The sequence below is a fragment of the Euprymna scolopes genome, chromosome 24, assembly GCF_053919585.1.
Source record: "Euprymna scolopes isolate OS-2025 chromosome 24, ASM5391958v1, whole genome shotgun sequence".
Lineage (NCBI taxonomy): Eukaryota > Metazoa > Mollusca > Cephalopoda > Sepiida > Sepiolidae > Euprymna > Euprymna scolopes.
Genome location: NC_136505.1, coordinates 81400804 through 81428328, shown reverse-complemented (window position 1 = coordinate 81428328; position 27525 = coordinate 81400804). Strand labels below are relative to the sequence as shown.

Here is a 27525-nt window from a genome sequence, read left to right as displayed (position 1 = left end):
GGTCATTTATGAATATGAAGAATAATAAAGGTCCAAGGATCGATCCCCTCAAGCACACCCACATTTCTATCATGTTGTTTTGACGTGCGACCATTGAGGAGAATATGAATTTTTCTCTTATGTAAGAAGGATTCGATCATGTTTAGTATTTATCCAGTAATAACATATGATTTATTTTTCAGAAGACCATGCTACATCTTTTCAAACGGCTCAGTATAAATCTAGCGTTACTTATCAAGCATTACGACAAATCTTTTTAATTACATTTTGTTTTGCTTTTCATTTCATGCTTTTCATCAAAAAATCCTAAGTACTTAACATAAAGTTAAGTACTTAGGATTTTTTTTTGTTAATTCTTAAATTTCTGAATTAAATGTCAAGTAAAATATTAACAAGCTAATAGTTAATAGTGAGTACTAATTACATGATTTCAATAAATTTGATTAATAAATGCAAATAAAAAAATGTATCATTATAAAAGTTATGTTAATGAAGAAATGCTAACAAGTTGAGCCGCCTTTAGTAATTCCTGCAGTTCCTGTTTTCGCATGTCTTCATTTATTCAATGAAAGGTTGACTGACGGAAAACAATGCCAGGTTTAATATATTTTCTTCACAATTTTTTATCACATAAAAATAAAGATTGAAGCGAAAATAAGTGATAGTATTCCTATTTGAAACCTAGACTAAATAAATGCATGTTGAATTTTTTACAAATTTTTTATTTTTTATATAGGATTTTAAAAGTCAAATTTATTGATCTCGGTATTGTTTGGTCATTAAATTATTAATTGAATCAAATTATTATAAAACTGTAATTGTTAAGATAATGTTTTAATTTCTATTTATAAATTTGATTTAAAAAGCTTCCAAAACTTTCAATCTTTTTTTTATACAAGAATTTTAAAGCTAGAAATAAATTTCTATTCAACAGTTTAAAGATTTACAAATTATTTTAGAACTAAAATCAGTCACAATTTTTTTTATTGAACTATTAAAATTTAATTTAGATTAAAATGATTTAATGAAGAAATTGAAATGCATTTTGATGAATTTAATTTTGCAAAGAAAATATTTTAAATTCAATTTTATGCAATTGCATTTTTTATTTAAATAAATATTTGATTAAAAAGATTTAGAAAAAAAGTCTGTCTGCTAACTAGAAGTGCTCATACAATTTCACTAGCAATATACGCTAGCAAAAATAACCTCCCTAGGCATGCATAGTTTTACTAGATTGTCCTTCTCCTTAAAGAAGGAGGTAATGATTAGGAGGATAGTATCATGACAATAGATAATATTTTTAAATGTAAGAATAAAATTTATGTTTGAAAATTTGTTTAATTGAAATTTTAATAAATAAATGTAAAGATAAAATTAATCTTTGAATATATTTTTATATAATGTAAGAATAAAATTAATATTTAAAAACGTATTTTTATATAATGTAAGAATAAAATTGATATTTGAAAACGTATTTTTAAATAATGAAAGAATAAAATTGATATTTGAAAACGTATTTTTAAATAATGTAAGAATAAAATTAATATTTGAAAACGTATTTTTAAATAATGTAAGAATAAAATTAATATTTGAAAACGTATTTTTATATAATGTAAGAATAAAATTAATATTTGAAAACGTATTTTTATATAATGTAAGAATAAAATTAATATTTGAAAACGTATTTTTAAATAGTGTAAGAATAAAATTAATATTTGAAAACGTATTTTTAAATAATGTAAGAATAAAATTAATATTTGAAAACGTATTTTTAAATAATGTAAGAATAAAATTAATATTTGAAAACGTATTTTTATATAATGTAAGAATAAAATTAATATTTGAAAACGTAATTTTATATAATGTAAGAATAAAATTAATATTTGAAAACGTATTTTTAAATAATGTAAGAATAAAATTGATATTTGAAAACGTATTTTTAAATAATGTAAGAATAAAATTAATATTTGAAAACGTATTTTTAAATAATGTAAGAATAAAATTAATATTTGAAAACGTATTTTTAAACAATGTAAGAATAAAATTAATATTTGAAAACGTAATTTTATATAATGTAAGAATAAAATTAATATTTAAAAACGTATTTTTATATAATGTAAGAATAAAATTAATATTTGAAAACGTATTTTTATATAATGTAAGAATAAAATTAATATTTGAAAACGTATTTTTAAATAATGTAAGAGTAAAATTGTTTGAAAATATATTTTCTTCTTTTTAAGGAAAAGAAAATGAAGGTATTTGTGGAATCTAAGGTTGTTGTACATGATGAACGTTACGAATCTATAAAGAACCAACTTCAGATCTTCAACCAAGGTATGTCAATATATCAATCACCACTTCACCCCATCAACATATATATTTTGATCTTAAAAATAATCCTAAATTAATACTGTCATAATTAACTGCCTACCAACGTAATGAAAGTTCTGTCCTATATAATCCAAGACCATCTGATGAGGCAGTGCTTTTTCCTGTTGTACTAAAGGTTGATGGGCAGGTTCATTACCTCTCACTGGTGTGGGAAACCTTTTCAATCATGAAGAAATGCAGATATCACTAGGGACATTTTTTGGATAATTATTATTGACCACTCACCTAAGCTGACCTTGTGTCACATCCAACCTGATAACTATCTACTGGCAATACTTGTTTTTATATTTGAACTAGAGGGGTACCCGGTGTTGCCCGGGTGTTTCAAGGTGTGTGTGCTCTTAAATCACCGGGGGGGGGGGGTAAAAAATTTTTGGTAAGTATGTAGGATCGAATCCGAAGCCCTTAGGTGAAGTTGGAAAATAAAATGGGGAAAAAACATGACACATTAACCGCTCGGCCAGTAAAAGACATTTTAATTTATGTAAGTAAGAAGAGAATTGACGGTCGTAGTGCGAGCATTACGACAACATAAGCAATAGCTATTCAGCACTTAACATTTTCTTTGGGAGAGTTTTTAATGAGGTCTTGTTTGTTTTTACCCAACTTTGGGGAAAACCAGCTTCCCCATTTATTAGAGGAGTGTCTCGAAATGAAAGCAACCATCTGATATGACGGTGACAAGCCGACATTGACCAAACGTTACATCGTTTTCTGGAGACCACTAGCCGTGGGCCAGGATTCGAATCGAGTTTCTCTTTTTTTTATACCAAAAAACGAAAGCAACACGCGGCGATCCAAAAATGTGGAATATTTAACGTTTAAAAGTCGGGCAAATTAAATAGACAGGCAACCCCTCGTTGTTAACTCGTTATCATTATCATTTAGACAACATATAAAAAGTTTTAAGAATGAACGACCTCCCCGAGAACCCCCCCAGAAAAAAGGCTTCAGCGAACATACACAAAAAGCGAATATACATACACACACACACATTTTTGCTTTCATATATATATTAGCGGGGCTACCTGGTGTTGCTTGGGACCGTATAAACAATGAGAAAATTGAAGTTGATTTTGAATATATTTGTAATTCTTAGGAGTGAGATATTTTTAATGTCTATGTATCATTTGCTATTTCGAGCAAAAGAATATTTTACCTAGCTAGGACGGGTATTAGACGTACGAAATAATTGAATCTTACCTAGGGTAGATAATTTACAGCATGTATATGAAATAATTTTACCTTTGCAACACATATTTAAAATAATTTTGCCTTTGCAAGGACAGTGAATATACAACACATATTTAAAATAATTTTACCTACACTAAGACGGGTAATTTAAATAGATATATTAAACAATTTCACAAACTTTTCTTTACCCCAAAACGGACATTACTTTCTCCAACTTAACCCCCAAAAGAAAACTCAAGAGCACGTTTAAAATTGACATAATCATGTTTCTTTCTACCCACTACTACAACCATCACATCATTCCGGATGAGTACATAAAACATTTTAACAAATATAGATCACCCCCTATAGAAACTGGGCTAGAAAACTTTCATAGAAAACCAACAATATATATGCATTAATCTAATTGTGAGATCATTAACTGTTTAAGCCATATCTGGAATCGACTTCACAAATGAAGTAATTTTGAGATAGAAAATTGTTTAAGCCATTTCCGGTACAAACTTTATATTTCGCCACCCTCATTTAATCCAGGGCGACGCTGATTATTCTGCTAATATATATTTGCTCCTATCTCATTCAATCCTGGGCAACGCCAGGAATTTTGCTAATATATATTTCCATCAATCTCCTTCAATCCCGGGCGACACCAGGGATATTGCCAATAAATTATCTCACGTATCTCATGCAAGCTTGAGTAATGCCGAATATTCTGCTTTTGTATAAGTGCAGCTATCTAATACAATCCTGGGCAACACCAAGAATTCTATTCTGTATTTGTACCTATATCATTTAATCCCAGGCGATGCCAGGTATTCTGTTAGTATTTATCTGAACCTGCATTATTAAATCCTATGTATTTCCACCTATCTTATTCAATACGGGGCGATGCAGGGTATTCTGCTAATATATATTTCCATCTATCTCATCCAATCCCAAGCAACGCCAGGTATTTTGCTAATATATATTCTAACCTATTTCATTCGATCCCGGGCAATGCCGGATGTTCTGCTAATATATATCTCAATCAATCCAATGAAATCCTGGGCGACGCAAGGTATTCTGTTAGTATATATTTCAATCAATCTAATTCAATCCAAAGCAACGCCAGGTATTCTGCTAATATATATTTGCATCTATCTTATTGGATCCCAGGCGCCCGTGTATTCTGCTTGCATATATTTGCATGTATCTCATTCAATTCCGGAGGATTACGAGTAATCTGTAAGTATATATGTGGACGTATGTCGTTGAATCCCATAATTCTTGAATATGTTACAAATTTCCACAATCATTTTTCATAATTAAACCCACATATCTGCCCATTCTTACTAAAATAATAACTTTGATACATTCACATGTAATCATTTTTCATAATTCTTGGATATGTTACTAATTTTGACAATTATTTTCACGATTGAATTCACATTATCCCCTCTCATACTAAAGTAATAACTTTGATACATTGCCTGGGCTGTTTATTTTATTACAAATACACCAATAAAATAAAACCCATTTCATCATTTTTCATAATTCTTTGATATGTTACTAATTTTGACAATTATGTTTCATAAGTTAACCCACATTATCGCACATCTCTTACTAAAATAATAACTTTGAGACATTGTCTGGCTGGTTCTTTCATTACAAACACACCAATCAAATAACTCACATTTCAATTTTTCATAATTCTTGGCTATGTTACTAATTTTTTTATATACAGACAAGCAATGTTTTTATATACAGACCACCATTACAGCTTGCTGACGTCAAGATCACGTGATATGACTTGGCGGTTTTTGAATACAGGGTGACGCAAAAAAAAAACTGGGTCTGTGTTTTTGGGGGGTACTTATAAATCGATTTAAAAATACATAATGTTTAACGTTTAAATGTCACTTTTTTTGGAGGGGGGCCTCCCCCCCTGCAGAAAATCGGTCAGCTGACCCACTTCTAGTGGTCCTTTTGAGCCAAAATTTCGATATTTGTCATCCGGAGGGTGGAGCTTTAATATGATACCAAATTTGTTAATTTTTGTTCTGTCTGTCAAAAGTTTTTAGCGGACATACAAACACACACACACTCACACACATTTTGCCTTTTATATATTAGACTAGCGAGGGGTACCCGGCGTTGCCCGGGTGTTTGTAGGGGTGTGTGGTGTTAAATAAAAAAGAAGCCGGGGGGGGGGGGTAGGATCGAAGCCGAACCCCTGAGGTGAAGTTTGAAAATAAAATCGGCCAGCCAGAAGTGAAAGATGTTTGAAAGTCGTCGAGCGACGATGACGATGTAAGCATCGTTATAAGCGAAGTAAGAAAAGAAAACAACGTTTTAATTAAGCGGGGAGGGGGGGGGTAAAACACAAAAAAAAATAACATAAGGCAAACAAACGAACGTTACATGAAAAATGGCTTAAATAATACAGGGTTCAATATTTAAATTTAAAAAATCGAAAAAAAAAAACATCTCACACCACGATTCGAACCCAAAACCTTTAGATAATGAACCTGCGCTAAAGCGGCGTATATAAAGTCTGTTCGGTTTATCAACTATTTAAAGTAAATCAGGTCATGACGTCATCTGACGCATGCATTGTTGACCCTCCCCCCTGTCGAATCTGTCTAGACATCTCTCTCTCACTCTCACTCTCTCTCTCTCTCTCTCTCACTTCGTCTGCCTTACTCTAAAAACTGGAAAATGGCGTCTGGCTGTTTTTATTTTTAAAAAAAACTTCGATCGTTAATATTTTTTGTAAGCGTATTTTTTTTTTTATTACTTCACTTTTTTTTACTTTATTTTTCATTTAACTATCGTATCTACCTATTTTGAATGTGGTAATAACTTTGGTAACGTTGCCATAGCATAGAAGTTCATAGTTTAGCTTTGATTAATTTTTTTTTTACCGATAACATTTTTAAATTGTAAATTCTGACGGCCATTAGAGGTTGCTGACATCAAGATCACGTGACATGACTCAGCGGGTTTTAAATACAAGTTGACCCAAAATAAACGGCCGCGTGTATACTTTATGTATAAGAGTTGGCGGCCGTATTTTTTGGGGCGGTTGTAAATCGATTTAAAAATATGTAATATTTAACATTAAAATGTCACTTTTTTGGGCCCCCACCCCTCCCTGCAGAAAATCGATCAGTTGACGCACTTCTGATGGTCACTTTGGGCCGATTTTTCGATATTTGTCATCCAAAGGGTGGGGCTTTCATATGATACCAAGTTTGTTAATTTTTGTTGTCTGTCAAAAGTTTTTAGCAGACACACAAACATACATACATACATACAAACACACACACACACACACAGACACATACATTTTCGCTTTTATATATATAGACTAGCGAGGGGTACCCGGCGTTGCCCGGGTGTTTGTAGGTGTGTGTGGTGTTAAATAAAAAAGAAACCGGGGGGGGGGGGGTAGGATTGATCCTGAAGCCCTGAGGCGAAGTTTGAAAATAAAATCGGCCAACCAGAATGAGTTAGTGAAAGATATTTGAAAGTCGTCGAGCGTTACGACGACGATGTAAGCATTGTTATAAATGAAGTAAGAAAAGAAAACGTTTTAATTAAGCGGGGGGGGGGGGGGTAATCAAAACATAAAAAAACACAAAAAAATCTAATGTAAGGCAAACAAACACGTAAAAAAATGGCTTAAATAAGCCTGTTTCGATATTAAAATTAAAAAAATCAGTGGATACCCGGGTGTCGCTAAGAATAAGCGAAGTAAAAAAAAAAAAAAAAAAAAAAAAACAGGGAAACAAACGTTACGTGAAAAATGGCTTAAATAATACAGGGTTCAATATTTAAATTTAAAAAATCGAAAAAAAAAAAACCTCTCGCACAACGATTCGAACCCAAAACGTTTAGATAATGAACAAACAGGCTAACCAACTGCGCTAAAGCGACGGAGATGAAATGTGTTTGGTTTTTCAACTATTTAAAGTAAATCAGGTCATGACGTCATCTGACGCATGCGTAGAATCGGGCATCGTTACGAGAAACACGTTTCTGTTGACCCCCCCCCCCCCTCCTGTGGAAAATTGTCGATTTCCGGCGTTGCCCGAGTGTTTGTTGGTGTGTGTGGTTGTTAACGTAAGAATAAGCGAAGTAAAAAAAGAAAACAGAAAGCGGGGGTATCCGGGGGGGGGGTGTAATCAAAACATCGAGAAAAAAATCTAGTGTAAGGCAAACGAACGATGTTAAATGTAAAAATTGAAAAAACAAAAAAGAAAACAGAAAAACAAACGTTAAAACCAAAAAAAAAAAACGTGAAAAATGGCTTAAATAAGCCTGTTTTGATATTAAAATTTAAAAAATCGGTGGGTACACGGGTGTTTTTGGGTGTGTGTGGTCAGTTGTGGGGTGTTAATGAAAACCTAAGAATAAGCGAAGTAAAAAAAAAACCCCAGAAAAACGAACGTTATGTGAAAAATGGCTTAAATAACACTGGTTCAATATTTAAACTTAAAAAATCAAAAAAAAAAAAAAAGACATCTAACACCACGATTCGAACCCAAAACGTTTAGATAATGAACCAACGCTCTAACCAACTGAGCTAACACGACGTACATGAAATTTAGTCAGTTTTTCAACTATTTAAACTAAATCAGGTCATGACGTCATCTGACGCAAGCGTAGAACCGGTCGTCGTCATAAGAGGACGGTTTTTGTTGACCCCCCATCCCCGTAGAAAATTGTCTATTTCGGGGTGAAAAAGTTAACGTTTTTGGCCAATTTTTCGATATTTTTCGGGCGAAAGATGGAGCTTCAATATGATACCAAGTTTGTGAATTTTTGTTCTGCCTGTCGAAAGTTTTTAGTGGACACACACACACACATACATGCACACATACATACATACATACATACACACATTTTCGCTTTTATATATGTAGACTAGCGGGGGGGGGTACCCGGCGTTGTCCAGGTGTTTGGAGGTGTGTGTCGTTTGGGTAAATCAAAACTCTGTTAGGGGGGGAGTTAAAATAAAATAAAGGTTTTAGTAGGTGAGTATGAGGATCGAACCCGAACCCTTGAGGCGAAGTTGAAAATTAAAGTGTGAAAAAAAAAGCGTGCGACATTAACCATTGGGCCACCGAGAGATACTAACGGAAACACGTTTGAATTTATTTAATTACTTAGATTTGGCAGGTCCACATTTTAATGACTTAATGAGGTCAACTTTGACTGTGGGATAGCATTTCATTTACTGCTTGAACGCTTTTTTTTATTTTTATTTTCCCAAGATGTTGGGGGGGGGGCAGCTCCTCTTGTCCAAATTGAATAGCAATTGTTTTCACATTGATCAAAGCTGATTGCTTTTGGACATTTCTGGTGATAGCCACTCGAAAAATACCGCCAGAATTAGTGTCGTTTTTATTATAGGAAAAAGCCTAATCCACATGCGGCGAGGGAAAACTGTTGAATATTTATCTTCCCAAAGTCGAGCAAATTAAATAGACAGGCGACCTCCATTGTTAACATGGAGATATTATGATTTATATGTCATATAAAAAGTTTTAAAAAGTTGTGAGCCAACCAACTGCTTTTCTGAAAAAAGCCTTTCTTGGACATACACCAAAAGCGAACATACATACACACATTTTCGCTTTTATATACATAGATTAGATGGATTAATTGCAATTAGTACAACATTGAAGTTGTACTAATTGAAATTACTTCAAATAGTATTGATATATATTTAAAAATAGTATTTCTAAATTTGATCATTTTTGTGCTTAGAATTTTCTAGTTGATTCGAGGACCTCTAAGAAATTTTAAAATAACTATGAGGGTAGATTGTTCTCATTCTGTTAGCCATGACATGATAGAAATGTTATTGAATTTCAAAAGTCTGTCGATTGTTAACAATTAGGCAATGTGACTATGTGGACAATTCTAGCTTGAATTTTGAACTAAAACCTAATCTTGCCTAAACATACAGCACGGCATTATTACTTATGATGATAGAATTATGTTTTCTTTTATTACCATTACTCATATTGCGAGTTCTAAGCTATTTATAATTATTGGCTCTCATATTGTATTTATGTCTGTACTAGATACTATAGATTAAATAATGGGTTTAATATAACAGATTCACAAGGTCAATTTAAAGTTTGAGGTTACAACCAAGATAAGAATAGTTTAAATATTTCAAATAATACAAATTCTCTTTTTTTTTTCTTTTCTATTTTTCCACCTCTTTCTTTATCTCTATCTTTTTATCTCTTTCTCTCTCTATCCCTTTCTTTCTCTATCTCTTTCTCTCTGATTCTTTTCATTTGTTGCTTTTCTCATCTATCCTCTTCTTAGTGATAAAATAGCTGAACTCTTTTTTTTATACATTTGATCAGACTTGACAAATCAGTAGTTATCCTAGAGGATTGAAAACTTAATCCAATTGTGAATTCTTAAATGAGTAAAAAGGAAACGTTAGATGTAATTATGATTGATGAATCGCATCTTGAAAGTAGTTATGAGAATAATGAAGCAGCAAATATGAAGTTGGATAAGTATGAATGAAATGTAGGTTTGTTTTATGTCTGTGCAAAATACCACTTGTGCTATATTTATTCTATGACGAATGGAAGAGAAGTGTCTTTGTAAGAACAACAACCTGTATTTTGCTTTTGTGGGTCGTGAGAAAGCTTTTTAACAGTGTGCTAAAACATGTCTGATAGGCTTTGCGAACAAGTGGTTGGTTTTGTTCAAGCAATGTTTTTTTTTTTTTTACATAGGAATCACCACTTATCAAGGCCACGAGGCCACTCAAGGATAAGAGTTAATGAGTGTACAGTAGACATTGGACAATATAGTAATCATTAGTAATGAAAATTTGGTAAATTTGATAACTTATATAGAACGGCTCATCAAGAACTTATTTACGTTAGACTTGAACACAACCATATTGTAGTCAGCCGGAAAGCAGGAAAACGGAAGACAATTCCACAGGCGTGCAGTTCTAAGAAAGAAGCTTTGTTCATGGAATCTACGTTTAGGTTTAGGTACAGATAAAGAGTGGGGGAAATTATTGATAGTGTTTACAGCTAGACGAGTGTTTCTTGTGAAAGTTTGGCGAGGGGGGACCATAGATTGAAGCTCAGTTGAACACCTTCCATGAAAATAACGATACATCAGAGACAAACTCGCAACATCTCTTCTGTGAGATAGAGGTTGCAAGGAAGAGAAAAGGACATCTCCTACGAGGCTACGAAGTCTATTTTGAACTCTATCAAGGCAGGACAAGTCCTTTCTAGCAGCTCCTGCCCAGATGTGGCAACAATATTCCATCCTTGGACATACCTGGCTCTTATATAGATAGAGAATAGCATCAGCAGTGAGATATTTACCGGATCGATAGAAAGATCCCACCATTTTTCCAGTGGCCTTGGCAACAGATTTGATGTACGTGTTCCATTTAAGATCAGGAGTAAAGGTCAAGCCCAGAAGCTTGTCAAAACTTGAGGCCTCCTGAAGACGAGAGCCATTCATTTCAATTGATGCCAGATGTGGATCAGAATGTTGATGATGTAAAGAGAGAAAGCTTGGTTTTAGATGCATTAAAAGTAACCAGCCACTCCTTTCCCCATTGTACTACGTGCTCAAGACAAAATTTTTATGGTCAAAATAAAAACAAAAATTCTTTATTTTAATAATATTCTCTTCTGGGCAAATAGAGAACTATTGCTATTGTAAAAACATTAAATGTTTCTTCAATTTCATTATTTCCTTCACAGGTCGTTTATTTGTAGGAATCAAAGAAAATTCTATTCAACTCAATTTGAAACCATAATAGGCAGGCCCATTTATTTGACTACTACCTGGCAGTCCAGTGTTGCGCGGCAGTAACAATAAGCTTAAATATGATATTTTAATTCATGCAGATTGCATATGTATTATTTTAGAATCAATCCTCTATCGATTATTATGTTATGAGGAATAATTTGTCCGGTGGACTAATTCGTAAAAAAAATTTAAAAAACTAATAATGATAATGTCATTCATCAAATTCTGTCTGTGTTTGTTTACAATATCATGTCAGCTGATATTTGGGCTTTACAATGAATGCACTGGAAAAGTCACTTCTGATTAATGTTTAGTTTTAAAATATACAAATGAAGAAATGATTTGCTGCGATTTTAAATGGTACCTCATCTTTTATTGTAAATTGAATAAGAAAAAATTAAAACAAAATGGTGAGATACATACACCCAAGCTTAAACAGGGATTATTCGAAGTTCCAGATTATAATAAATCTGGGTTTCTTTTTTTTTTTTTCTTTTTTTTAAGGCAAAATGATTTGCTGAAATTTTATTATCTCCCTTGGCCAGTGTAACATAAAATATATACCCCTGTAAAAATTATTCTTTTTTATCTATAAGAAATATTTTCAGTTTTCGATGCTTATCAGATGTATGTACAAAACATATCTAAGAACACTGCTAGGCATATAAATTAGCTTTGTGTGGAATTTGCAAAAGATCAGCTCAGCCATTTGAAAACCTATGAGGAAGGAACTTACACTCTCTCTCACACACACATACACACAGTGATTTTTATATAATATTTGACTCATTGTTTCTAAGTCCCTTACTCCTCCTGTCACAAGTTGCTAAGTAAACAGTCACTAAGTTAACATTTAACATTTTTGTAGAATCCAAGACCTATGAGTTCAACAATACAATATTTTTCTTAATTTTATTTTTCAGATAAAGATGACTTGACTGACCGAATCGATTTTGTGATCTGCTTGGGTGGCGACGGTACATTAATGTATGCAGCTTCACTTTTTCAGGTATCAGATTTTTATTATTTTTCACAAATCTTTAATTACTGCTAAAATATTACCCCTTCCACCCCTTTTTTCTAACAGAGCATTGCAATTTGAATTGTATAATTGTTTCAATATATTTGGAAAATGAGAAAAAGAAAACCAAAAATTGCTTATATGTTCAATGTTTCATCTTTATTGTTCAACAACTTTCTCAAGATTAACTGAAAACATAGTTACAATTTGAAATATGTGTAATGAATGTTTTTTTTGTTTGTTTTAAACTACAGACTTAAAAAAAAAAAAGCACTAAAATCCTTATTCCGAAGAAGATTTTTACATAGATATGGTAAAATTTATTCATTGGAGTGGGAGTTTTATGGAGAATGTGGTGTAAAAATATTTAGGTTTTGTCTTAGCATTTTGTTTTTGTTTTTTTAGATTAAAAAGGAGATCCATTGTAAAGACTATTAAGCTGTGTCAATTTATAATCAGCACTGATTCAAGAAGCTTTTTGTGAGATTTATTTAAAAAATTTTAATGGTCAGAGAATTTTCAAGTTAGATTAAATTTTTATGAGGTCCTTTGTTTATTAAATTGTTAGATAAACGTTCGCTGTTTTTTTGGTAGTTAACATGTTAAGAATGAGTTCCTAAATAATATTATTTCAGTGCAGTCTATAAACTGTAGAAGAGAAGTACTAAATGTAATCTATATATATATATATATATATATATATATATATATATATATATATATAGATTACATTTCATTACATTGCTCTGCAATAGTATTGAGCACTCTTTCCAGGCTTTTACTAATTGATATATATATATATATATAGATATATATATATAAAAGGCAAAACGTGCGCAAGAGTTTTTCTATGTCGAAGAAAGGCTTTCTTCGCTGGGGTTCTGGGAGGAGTATGCAAACGCGCGTCGTGGCTAGATTTATTTACAGCGACTTTTACAAAATTATTGCTATTTTGGCTTCTCACGTGTTGATTCGGCTTTTTCATATAAAAGCGAAACGGATGTGAAACTAATGAGCGGTTCTCAGCTACGGGCCGAGAACATCTAGATATCGATGGACGTTTGGTCAATGTCAGTTTTCACCATCATATCAGACAATTGCTTTCGTTTGCACACTCCCCTAATAAAGGGGGAGTTGGTTTTCCCTAACACATTGGGGAAACAAAACCAGACAAAGTTGAGTAAAAAAAACAAAAAAAAAAACTATCATGCAGTAAAATTAAATGCGGAAATAAATTCCACACGCACCTGCCACTTTTCATTCACTGTAGCATGATGTTTGACCTCATTAAACACGCAATTTTTAAGGATTATATTTCACACATTCTCACTTCTCTGCCATCGTAGCTTGGTGGGTAGTCAGCAGCCTATTAACCTCAAGGGTTCGGTTTCAAGCCTACCTACCCAAACATATTTTTTTCTTTTACATTTACAAACACCCAGGCAATGCTGGGTAACCCCGCGAGTCTATCTATATATATATATATATATATATATATATATATATATATAAAAGCGAAAATGTATGTATGTTTGTTTGTTTGTGCGTTTTTGTATATGTCTGCAAAAGGCTTTTTTCTGGCGGGTTCTCGGGAGGGGGGGGCGCTCATTCTTAAAACTTTTTATACCAAGTCTAAATCATAATATCTACGAGTTAACAATGGGGGTCGCCTGTCTATTTCATTTGCCCGACTTTGAAACGTTAATATTCCACATTTTTGGATCGCCACGTGTTGATTCGGCTTTTTCGTATAAAAGCGAAACTAATTCAAAGCTTAAGGCAGTATCGTTCCCGGCACGATCGCCGGGAATGTCCAAAAGCAATCAGCTTTGATCAATGGGGAGTTTCTCCTTATATCAGACAATTGCTATTCAATTTGGACAATTCCTTTTTCATGGGGAGCTGGTTTCCCCCTCAACATCTTGGAAAAACAAAAAAAAAAAAAAAAAAAAAACTGCCCCACAGTAAATAAAAAACTGCCCCGCAGTGAAAGTTAACTCCGCTACTAATATTTGACCTCATTAAGTGCAGGCACCTGCCAATTCTCAATACTTTAATAAATTCAAACATGTTCCCATTACTATTTATTGTTGGCCGAGCAGTTAACATCACACGTATTTTCACACTTTATTTTCCAACTTCGCCTCAAGGCTTCAGGTTCGACCCTTCCTACTTAACTACCAAAACTTTTTTTTTAAACTCCCCCATGCCGACACAAACACCCGGGCAACAATTTTTTAAGAAGGTTTAGGTTTTTTTTTTTAATTTTCCCAAAAGCACACACACCTCTAAACTCCCGGGCAACACCAATTACCCCCACTAGTATATATATATATATATATATATATATATATATATCTTCTTCTTCTTCTTCTATCTTCTTCTTCTATATATATAAAAGGCAAAAATCGGTGTGTATGTATGTATGTATGTATGTATGTTTGTTTGTAACGCTAAAACTTTTGAAAGACGGAACCAGAGTTGACAAATTTGGTATCATATTGCACCTTGATCACCCGGATGACAAATATCGAAATTTCACGTCAAACGGACCAGTAGAAAGGGGTCAACTGATCGTTTTTCTCCTAGGGGGGCCCCCCAAAAAACCTGTCATTTTAACGTTATTCAATACGTGTCACGTGACGTGACGTCAGCTCAAACTTTTGACAGACACAACCAAAGTTGACAAATTATGTATCATATTGAACCTTGATCACCCGCATGACAAATATCGAAATTCCACACCAAACGGACCATTAAAAGGGGGTGAACTGATCATTTCTCTCCTAGGGGGGCCCCCCAAAAAACCTGTCATTTTAATGTTAATATTACATAATCCAAAAACGCTTAGTCATGTCACGTGACGTGACGTCAACATCCAGTAATGGCGAACAAATGTAAACAAACACTTTGTTTTACCGATACTTTTGTAATTTCTCTTCTGCTTTTTTCTAGAGATTATTAAACTCCATGACAATGTCTCCAACGTATTTAACTGGTTAAAAATAGTATTTATACAAGAGTTTTAACGAAAAATATCAGGAAAAAATGTACAGGAATAAAAAAAAATTCAGCTTTCAAAATATTCGTCGATAAAAAAACCGATCTTTATATTTACGCTAGCCATTTTGTATATTACCACGTGACCTGCTATCTCTTAAACTGGAGGGGGGGATCCACTTGAATCCAACAAAACCAGTAATTTTTTTTTTCTATTATATATACAGCATTTTCTATAAAATTAAGTGTAGACTTTATAATTAAAACAAAAAATGTTATTCATACTAAAAAAAAAAAACGCTTAGTCATGTCACGTGACGTGACGTCAACATCCACTAATGGCGAACAATTGTACCTATTTACTATGCCTCCCCACGGGACAGAGTTAGACACCAGGGTCGTTTTTTAACGTGGAGAAAAGGTACAAAAATAAAAATTGTCTCAGTCGTGGAGGATTTCTCCTCCACCGAAAGAGAACAAGAAATAGAAGTGCAGCATCTGAAGAACAGATACTACACTTTGATCTTGACCAAAAGGCCAAGAATGCGAACAATTGTAAATAACAACTTTTTTCACAAAACCAACACCGTCTTTCTTTTTTTTCTCTCTCTTTCTCTCTCTCACCCACTTACTCTTCCCTCTCTCTCACCCTCTTTCTCTTGACGTCACACCACTGTTAAACTGTGGGGGGGGGGAACACATTCCCAGGCATTATCTCCTATAGATGCACATTTTATTAGAAATTCAGCTTTCAAAATATTAGACGATAATAAAAATATAAAACCAACACCCTCTTTCTCTTTTCTCTCTCTCTCACCAACTTACTCTTCTCTCTCTCTCACCCTCTTTCTCTTGACCTCCTACTACTGTTAAACTGTGTGTGTGGGGGGGGGAAGAGGCAGCTTGAAAACCAACAAAAACAGTGCACAGTTTCCCAAGCATTTGGGGTGGGAAGGGGGGGAAGAAGCCGAGCGCACAGTTTCGTGTGAGAGAGAGAGAACAATTCTCAACCTATATACTCAACAAATTTTTTATCTACAGATTTGAAAGTTTGTATATAGGGTATTCAGACATATGGAAATATATCTAGCATAATCTATCTATTATATCTATAAAAGTGAAAATGTGTGTGTGTGTGAGGTAGCCAGAGAGAGAGAGAGAGAGAGAGAGAGAGAGAGAGAGAGAGAGACAACAATTCTCAACCTATATATTCAATACATTTTTTATCTACAGATTTGAAAATTTGTATATAGGGTATTCAGACATATGGAAATATATCTACCATAATCTATCTATTATATCTATAAAAGTGAAAATGTGTGTGTGTGTGTGTGTGTGTGCGTAAGAGAGAGAGAGGACAATTCTCAACCTATATACTCAACGTATTTTTATCTACGGATTTTAAACTTTGTATATAGGGTATTCAGACATATAGAAATATATCTAGCATAATCTATACATTATATCTATAAAAGTGAGAATGTGAGTGTGTGAGAGAGAGAGAACAATTCTCAACCTATATATTCAACAAATTTTTTACCTACAGATTTGAAAATTTGTATATTGGGTATTCAGACATATGGAAATATATCTAGCATAATCGATCTATTATATCTATAAAAGTCAGAATGTTTGCGTGTGGTTGTGTGTGTAAGGTTGCGAGAGAGAGAGAGAGAGAACAATTCTCAACCTATCTATTCAATAAATTTGTTATCTACAGATTTGACCATTTGTATATAGGGTATTCAGACATATGGAAATATATCCAGCATAATCTATCTATTATATCCATAAAAGTGAGAATGTGTGCGTGAGAGAGAGAGAGAGAGAGAGAGAGTAAGTACAATTCTCACCCTATATATTCAACATATTTTTTATCTACCGATTAGAAAATTTGTATATAGGGTATTCAGACATATGGAAATATATCTAGCATAATCTATCTATTATATCTAGAAAAGTGAGAATGTGTGTGAAAGAGAGAGAGAGAGAAGAGAGAGAGAGAGAACAATTCTCAACCTATATATTCAACTAATTTTTATGTACAGATCTGAAAATTTGTATACAGGGTATTCAGACATATGGAAATATATCTAGCATAATCTATTATATCTATAAAAGGTAGAATGTGTGTGTGTGTGTGTGTGAGTGAGTGAGTGAGTGAGTGAGAGAGAGAGAGAGAGAACAATTCTCAACCTATATACTCAACAAATTTTGTATCTACAGATTTGATAATTTGTATATAGGGTATTCAGACATAAGGAAATATATCTAGCATAATCTATCTATTATATCTATAAAAGTGAGAATGTGTGTGAAAGAGAGAGAGAGAGAACAATTCTCAACCTATATATTCAACAAATTCTATCTTTACAGATTTGAAAATTTGTATATAGGGTATTCAGACATTTGGAAATATATCTAGCATAATCTATTATATCTATAAAAGTGAGAATGTGTGTGTGAGAGAGAGAGAAAGAACAATTCTCAACCTATATACTCAACAAATTTTTTATCTACAGATTTAAAAATTTGTATATAGGGTATTCAGACATATAGAAATATATCTAGCATAACCTATCTATTATATCTATAAAATGACCATGTGTGTGTGTGAGAGAGAGAGAGAGAGAGTCAGAGAGAGAGAGAGAACAATTTTCAGCTTGTGTGTGTGTGAGAAAGAGAGAGAGAGAAAGAGAGGAAGGAAAATTCTCACCCTATATATTCAACAAATTTTTTATCTACATATTAGAAAATTTGGATATAGGGTATTCAGACGTATGGAAATATATCTAGCATAATCTATCTATTATATCTATAAAAGTGAGAATGTGTGTGTGAGAGAGAGAGAAAGAGAGAGAGAGAGAACAATTCTCAACCTATATATTCAACTAATTTTTTATCTACAGATTTGAAAATGTGTATATTGGGTATTCAGACATATGTAAATATATCTGGCATAATCTATGTATTATATCTATAAAAGTGTGAATGTGAGTGATGGAAAGAGCAAAAAATTCTCAACCTATATAACCTATAAAAGTGAGAATATGTGTGAGAGAGAGAGAGAGAGAGAACAATTCTCAACCTATATATTCCACACATTTTTGGGCACAGATTTGGAAATTTGTATATAGGGTAGGCAGACATATAGAAATATATCTAGCATAATCTATCTATTATATCTATAAAAGTGAGAACTTGTGTGTGTGTGTGAGAGAGAGAGAGAACAATTCTTAACCTACATACTCAACAAATTTTTTACCTACAGTTTAGAAAATTTGTATATAGGGTATTCAGACATATGGAAATATATCTAGCATAATCTATCTATTATAACTACAAAATTTAGAATGTGTGTGTGAGAGAGAGAGAGAGAACAATTCTAAACCTATATATTCAACAAATTTTTTATCTACAGATTTGAAACTTTGTATATAGGGTATTCAGACATATGGAAATATATCTAGCATAATCTATCTATTTTATCTATAAAAGTGAGAATGCGTGTGTGTGAGATAGCGAGAGAGAGAGAGAGAGAAAAAGAGAGAGATAAAAATTCTCAACCTATACATTCAACAAATTTTTTATCCACAGATTTGAACATTTGTATATAGGGTGTTCAGACATATAGAAATATATCTAGCATAATCTATCTATTATATGTATAAAAGTGAGAATGTGTGTGTGTGTGAGAGAGAGGACAATTGTCAACCTATGTATACAACAAATTTTTTATCTACAGATTTCAAAATTTGTATATTGGGCATTCAGACATATTTCAATATATCTGGCATAATCTGTCTATTATATCTATAAAAGTGAGAATGTGTGTGATAGAGAGAGAGAGAACAATTCTCAACCTATATACTCAACAAATTTTTTATCTACAGATTTGAAAATTTGTATATAGGGTATTCAGACATATGGAAATATATCTAGCATAATCTATTATATCTATAAAAGTGAGAATGTGTGTGTGTGTGTGTGAGAGAGAGAGAGAGAGAGAGAGAACAATTCTCAACCCATATACTCAACAAATTCTTTATCTACAGATTTTAAAATTTGTATATAGAGTATTCATACAAATAGAAATATATCTAGGATAATCTTTCTATTATATCTATAAAAGTGAGAATGTGTGTGTGTGTGAGCGAGAGAGAGAGAGAGAGAGAGAGAACAGTTCTCAACCTATACATTCAACAAATTTTTATATATAGGGTATTCAGACATATGGAAATATATCTAGCATAATCTATTATATCTTTAAAAGTTAGAATGTGTGTGTGTGAGAGATAGAGAGAACAATTCTCAACCTATGCACTCTACAAATTTTTTATCTACAAATTAGAAAATTTGTATATAGGGTATTCACACATATGGAAATATATCTAGCATAATCTATCTATTATATCTATAAAAGTTAGAATGTGTGTGTGAGGTAGCCAGAGAGAGAGAGAGAGAGAGTAAGAACAATTTTCAACCTATATATTCAACAAATATTTGATCTACAGATTAGAAAATTTGTATATAGGGTATTCAGACATATGGAAATATATCTAGCATAATCTATCTATTATATCTCTAAAATTGAGAATGTGTGTGTGAGAGAGAGAGAGAGAACAATTTTCAACCTATATACTCAACAAATTTTTTTATCTACGGATTTGAAAATTTGTATATAGGGTATTCAGACATATGGAAATATATCTAGAGTAATCTATCTATTATATCTATAAAAGTGAGAATGCGTGTGTGTGTGAGAGAGAGCGACACAGAACAATTCTCAACCTATATATTCAACAAATCTTTTATGTACAGATCTGAAATATCACATTTGTATAGAAGTAGAAATCTTGATACCTACTCTGATACCTAATAAAAGAAAGGACACTCTTTAGGGCGGATTTTGATTATAACAAGTCACTAATTAGAAATTATAATAAACATTCTAATAATTTAAGAATTTTACCAAAATAAAATTGCATGGTAATCACCCAATTTCTGCCACAAAATTTTGATTGGCAGAACTCATAAACATAAAATATATATTTTCTAATTTCATCTTTTTTTTTTCTTTTTACATAATCTGGTTTGATGTTTTCCCAAATATTCAAATCACTATATTTTGCTGCTTAATATCAAATACAGCAACTGAGTTATTTTTATGCATCAAACAATTACATTTTCTCATTCATCCAAACTAATCACTGAACATCAATTTCATATTTTCTTCACTAAAATATTACTGTGCTTGATGTCATCAAGTGGAGCGGATCATTTTTTTTTCATTTGTTCACACATTTTTCCAATTTATATATATTTTAAAGATTCTTAGCCTATGTCATTGCATACCAATCTGTTTATTAAAAGTTAAGGTTCACTGTAAACACATATGTTACACCAAAATAAAAACGCTTCAGATAATGTCTTGATATTCAATTCAGTTTCTCACATGACATCTTATGAAGTTAGTAGAAATGTTACAGACTTTTGAATCTCAAACACTTTCAATACTGTGCACTGATATTTTCTTTTTTGCAATATAAGCACATTCATGATTTTTTTTACAAACGTTAAAAACTTTCACATTGTGTAGCAATATACTGAAACAATTATACAAATATTTGTTTTTATTTTGAATGATGCAGGGCATCTGAAGAGAGATTTTTCTAACAAAATGAAAGTATAATTTTTAGCAATAGGTATCTAGGAAAAGGCCACTACATATGTTATAAGTTCCAAATTTCCACAACCTGGCCAATACTGGTACATGCTAGCAAATTTAGATTTGCAATTACAAAATATGATTCTAATTTTTTCCTTTGCTCTTTATTCTAACACTACACTAAGTTTACTGTGTTATTTCGCTACAGTTGATATTGTGTAGAACAATAAGAAAATCATAGTGAACAATGCATTCAACAAAATTTCACACACATTTCTAGATACCTATATCTAATAAGTTCAAAAGAAAGGACACACTTAGGGAGGTATTTTGGTGGTCAAGTCACTAAAAAGAGATTAGCTGGTTTCCCGGCATAGCCCAGGATATAATAAAGATTGACTGAAATACATGTTCTAGCTGGTTTCTAGGCGTTGCCAGGGATGTAATATAGACACATTATGTTGTATATTACCTGTTCTCTTCTCCCTAAGGTAAAACAATTTCATATACATGCTGTAAATTACCTATGCTAGGGATAAAACATGAACAATATCAGTCCTAGGGTAGATAAAACAAATAATACATAGAGATGAAAGATTCCTCTCCCCTAAGAAGCAAACATATGTTCAATATCTGCTTTTGTTTTTTCATTGTTTATACGGTCCCGAGCAACGCCGGGTAGCCCTGCTAGTCTATATATATAAAAGCCAAACGTCTGTGTGTATGTATGTATGTTTGTTTGTAACGCTAAAACTTTTGAAAGACGGGACCAAACTTGACAAATTTGGTATCATATCGAAGCCCCATCACCCGGATGACAAATATCGAAATTTCACGTCAAACGGACCACAAGAAGTTGGTCAACTGATCAGTTATCTTCGAGGGGAGGGGGCCCAAAAAAACCTGTCATTATCTATATATATAAAAGACAAATGTTTGTTTGTAACGCTAAAACTTGAGATGAAAGATTCCTCTCCCCTAAGAATAAAACATATGTTCAATATCTGCTTTTGTTTTTTCATTGTTTATACGGTCCCGAGCAACGCCGGGTAGCCCTGCTAGTATATATATAAAAGCGAAAATGTATGTATGTATGTATGTTTGTGTGTGTGCTAAAAACTTTTGACCAATGGAACAAAAATTTACAAACTTGGTCTCATATGAAATCCCCACCCTCCGGACGACAAATATCGAAAAATTGGCCCAAAAAGACCATCAGAAGTGCGTTAACTGATCGATTTTCTTCAGGGGAGGGGGCCCAAAAAGGGACATTTTAATGTTAAACATTACATATTTTTAAATCGATTTATAACTGCCCCCAAAAATACGGGCGCCAACTCTTCTACATAAAGTATACACGGGGCCATTTATTTTGGGTCAACTTGTATTTAAAACCCGCTGAGTCATGTCACATGATCTTGACGTCAGCAAGCTGTAATAGCAGTCTGAATTTAAAAAACATTGTTGTTATCGGTAAAAAAAAATTTAACCCTCACACAAGCTAAACTATGAACTTCTACGCTATGACAACGTTACCAAAGTTATTAGCACGTTAAAAATAGTTAGATACGATAGTTAAGGGAAAAATAACAAGCCAAAAATGTGAAGTAAAAAAAAAATATGCTTACAAGAAATATTAATGATCGAAGTTTTTACATAAAAACAAACCCAGACGCTATTTTCATTTTTAGTAACACTCTTTAGAGTAAGGAAGGGCGAAGTGTGTGAGAGAGAGAGAGAGAGAGGGAGAGACGCAAACAGAGAAAGAGAGAGAGAAACGTTAACTTTTTCACCCCAAAATCGACAATTTTCGACAGGGAGGGGGGGGGTCAACAATGCATGCGTCAGATGACGTCATGATGTCGTGACCTGATTTACTTTAAATAGTTGAAAAACCGAACAAATTTCATATACATCGCTTTAGCTCAGGTAGTTAAGGCCTTGGTTTATTATCTAAACGTTTTGGGTTCGAATCGTGGTGTGAGATGGTTTTTTTCGATTTTTTAAATTTAAATATTGAACCCTGTATTATTTAAGCCATTTTTCACGTAACGTTCGTTTTCCTGTTTTTTTTTTTTTTTTTACTTCGCTTATTCTTAGCGACACCCCAAAACACCCGGGTACGCACCGATTTTTTTAATTTTAATATTGAAACAGGCTTAATCAAGCCATTTTTCACGTGTTCGTTTACTGTTTTCATCGTTCGTTTGCCTTACGTTAGTTTTTTTGTGTTTTTTTTTTCGATGTTTTGATTACCCCCCCCCTCGCTTAATTAAAATGTTGTTTTCTTTTCTTACTTCGCTTATAACAATGCTTACATCGTCATCGTCGTAACGCTCGACGACTTTCAAACATCTTTCACTTATTCGCTTATAACAATGCTTCATTCTGGCTGGCCGATTTTATTTTCAAACTTCGCCTCAGGGCTTCGACTTCGATCCTACCCCCCCCCAGTTTCTTTTTTATTTAACACCACACACACCTACAAACACCCGGGCAACGCCGGGTACCCCTCGCTAGTCTTCTATATATATAAAAGCCAAACGTCTGTGTGTATGTATGTATGTTTGTTTGTAACGCTAAAACTTTTGAAAGACGGAACCAAACTTGACAAATTTGGTATCATATCGAAGCCCCATCACAAATATCGAAATTTCACGTCAAACGGACCACTAGAAGTTGGTCAACTGATCAGTTATCTTCGAGGGGGGGCCCCAAAAAAACCTGTCATTATCTATATATATAAAAGACAAATGTTTGTAACGCTAAAACTTGAGATGAAAGATTCCTCTCCCCTAAGAATAAAACATATGTTCAATATCTGCTTTTGTTTTTTCATTGTTTATACGGTCCCGAGCAACGCCGGGTAGCCCTGCTTGTATATATATAAAAGCGAAAATGTATGTATGTTTGTGTGTTTGTGTGTCTGCTAAAAACTTTCGACAGACACAACAAAAATTCACAAACTTGGTCTCATATGAAAGCCCTACCTTCCAGACGTCAAATATCGAAAAATCGGCCCAAAGTGACCATCAGAAGTGCGTCAACTGATCGATTTTCTGCAGGGGGGGCCCCCAAAAAAAATGACATTTTAATGTTAAACATTACATATTTTTAAATCGATTTATAACTGCCCCAACAAATACGGCTGCCAACTCTTATACATAAAGTATACACGCGGCCGTTTATTTTGGGTCAACTTGTATTTAAAACCCGCTGAGTCATGTCACGTGATCTTGACGTCAGCAACCTCTAATGGCCGTCGGAATTTACAATTTAAAAATGTTGTTATCGGTAAAAAAAATTAATTAAAGCCAAACTATGAACTTCTACGCTATGGCAACGTTACCAAAGTTATTACCACATTCAAAATAGGTAGATACGATAGTTAAACGAAAAATAACAAGCGAAACATGTGAAGTAAAAGAAAAAAAAAATACGCTTACAAAAAATATTGACGAACGAAGTTTTTAAAAATAAAAACAGCCAGACGCCATTTTCCAGTCTTTAGAGTAAGGAAGACGAAGTGAATGAGAGAGAGAGAGAGATGTCTAGACAGATTCGACAGGGGGGAGGGTCAACAACGCATGCGTCAGATGGCGTCATGACCTGATTTACTTTAAATAGTTGATAAACCGAACAAAGTTTATATACGCCGCTTTAGCACAGGTAGTTAAGGCCTTGGTTCATTATCTAAACGTTTTGGGTTCGAATCGTTGTGTGAGATGTTTTTGATTTTTTAAATTTAAATATCGAACCCGGTATTATTTAAGCCATTTTTCACGTTTTTTTTTGTGTGTGTTTTACCCCCCCCCCCTCGCTTAATTAAAACGTTTTCTTTTCTTACTTCGCTTATAACAATGCTTACATCGTCATCGTTGTCGTCGTAACGCTCAACGATTTTCAAACATCTTTCACTTCTGGCTGGCCGATTTTATTTTCAAACTTCGCCTCAGGGGTTTTGCTTCGATCCTACTCCTCGCTAGTATATATATAAAAGTGAAAATGTGTGTGTGTTTGTATGTCTCGCAAAAACTTTTGCCAGAGGCAACGGATTTTTACAAGATTGGTATAATTTTCAAGCTCGACATCTTGGACGACAAATATCGAAAAATTGGCCAAAAACATTAATTCCTTCACCCTAAACTGGCCATTTTTGTATAGGGAGGGGGTAGCAAAAAAACATTCCCTCATTTCAAGATGGCTTCTACGCATGCGCAAATGACGTCGGAACTTGAATTAGTTTAAATATTAAAAAAAAAACGACTTAATTTTGTCAACGTCCTCTTAGCTCAGTTAGCGCAGCGTCATTATCTAAAGGTTGCAAGTTCAAATCGTGATGTGAGATGTCTTTTTTTTTTCGATTTGTAAAGTTTTAATATTAAAACAAGGTTATTTATGCCATTTTTCACGTTCGCTGTTTTTTTTTTTGGTTTTTATTTTTCAGATTTTTTAAGAAGTTGTTCGCTTTTTGTTTTTTTTCCATCACATTCGCATTTTCTTTTTTTGTTTTTTTTTTTCAATCACATTCGCATTTTCTTTTTTTGTTTTTTTTTCCATCACATTCGCATTTTCTTTTTTTATTTTTTTTTCCATCACATTCGCATTTCTTTTTTTGTTTTTTTTCCATCACATTCGCATTTTCTTTTTTTATTTTTTTTTTCCATCACATTCGCATTTCTTTTTTTGTTTTTTTTCCATCACATTCGCATTTTCTTTTTTTATTTTTTTTTTCCATCACATTGGCATTTTCTTTTTTTGTTTTTTTTCCATCACATTGGCATTTTCTTTTTTTATTTTTTTTTCCATCACATTCGCATTTTCTTTTTTTGTTTTTTTTCCATCACATTCGCATTTTCTTTTTTTGTTTTTTTTCCATCACATTCGCATTTTCTTTTTTTATTTTTTTTTTCCATCACATTCGCATTTCTTTTTTTGTTTTTTTTCCATCACATTGGCATTTTCTTTTTTTGTTTTTTTTTTCCATCACATTGGCATTTTCTTTTTTTGTTTTTTTTTTCCATCACATTGCCATTTTCTTTTTTTGTTTTTTTTCCATCACATTCGCATTTTCTTTTTTTGTTTTTTTTCCATCACATTGGCATTTTCTTTTTTTGTTTTTTTTTCCATCACATTCGCATTTTCTTTTTTTGTTTTTTTTCCATCACATTGGCATTTTCTTTTTTTGTTTTTTTTCCATCACATTGGCATTTTCTTTTTTTGTTTTTTTTCCATCACATTGGCATTTTCTTTTTTTGTTTTTTTTTTTCATCACATTGGCATTTTCTTTTTTTGTTTTTTTTTTCCATCACATTGGCATTTTCTTTTTTTGTTTTTTTTCCATCACATTGGCATTTTCTTTTTTTGTTTTTTTTCCATCACATTGGCATTTTCTTTTTTTGTTTTTTTTTTCCATCACATTGGCATTTTCTTTTTTTGTTTTTTTTTTCCATCACATTGGCATTTTCTTTTTTTGTTTTTTTTTTCCATCACATTGGCATTTTCTTTTTTTGTTTTTTTTTTCCATCACATTGGCATTTTCTTTTTTTGTTTTTTTTTTCCATCACATTGGCATTTTCTTTTTTTGTTTTTTTTTTTCCATCACATTGGCATTTTCTTTTTTTGTTTTTTTTTTCCATCACATTGGCATTTTCTTTTTTTGTTTTTTTTTTCCATCACATTGGCATTTTCTTTTTTTGTTTTTTTTTTCCATCACATTGGCATTTTCTTTTTTTGTTTTTTTTTTCCATCACATTCGCATTTTCTTTTTTTGTTTTTTTTCCATCACATTGGCATTTTCTTTTTTTGTTTTTTTTTCCATCACATTCGCATTTTCTTTTTTTGTTTTTTTTCCATCACATTGGCATTTTCTTTTTTTGTTTTTTTTCCATCACATTGGCATTTTCTTTTTTTGTTTTTTTTTTCCATCACATTGGCATTTTCTTTTTTTGTTTTTTTTCCATCACATTGGCATTTTCTTTTTTTGTTTTTTTTTTTCCATCACATTGGCATTTTCTTTTTTTGTTTTTTTTCCATCACATTGGCATTTTCTTTTTTTGTGTTTTTTTTTCCATCACATTCGCATTTTCTTTTTTTGTTTTTTTTTTCCATCACATTGACCTTTTCTTTTTTTTTTTTTTCCATCACATTGGCATTTTCTTTTTTATTTTTTTTTCCATCACATTGGCATTTTCTTTTTTTGTTTTTTTTTTCCATCACATTGGCATTTTCTTTTTTTGTTTTTTTTCCATCACATTGGCATTTTCTTTTTTTGTTTTTTTTTTCCATCACATTCGCATTTTCTTTTTTTGTTTTTTTTCCATCACATTGGCATTTTCTTTTTTTGTTTTTTTTCCATCACATTGGCATTTTCTTTTTTTGTTTTTTTTCCATCACATTGGCATTTTCTTTTTTTGTTTTTTTTTTCCATCACATTGGCATTTTC

The 27525-nt window shown here is 32.5% G+C and overlaps 1 protein-coding gene and 1 pseudogene across 2 annotated transcripts in view; one reads left to right on the top strand and one right to left on the bottom strand.

The window, feature by feature from the left end:
* LOC145246800 (NAD kinase-like) overlaps positions 1 to 27525 on the top strand; it is a 292478-nt gene that overhangs the window by 221852 nt on the left and 43101 nt on the right. For both annotated transcript variants that reach the window (XM_080108599.1, XM_080108600.1), the window contains 2 exons: positions 2247 to 2340; positions 12315 to 12400. In XM_080108599.1, the coding sequence (XP_079964725.1) occupies positions 2247 to 2340; positions 12315 to 12400 (180 nt within the window). The remainder of the gene's footprint in view (positions 1 to 2246; positions 2341 to 12314; positions 12401 to 27525) is intronic.
* Positions 15829 to 15962, bottom strand: LOC145246995 (U2 spliceosomal RNA; annotated as a pseudogene).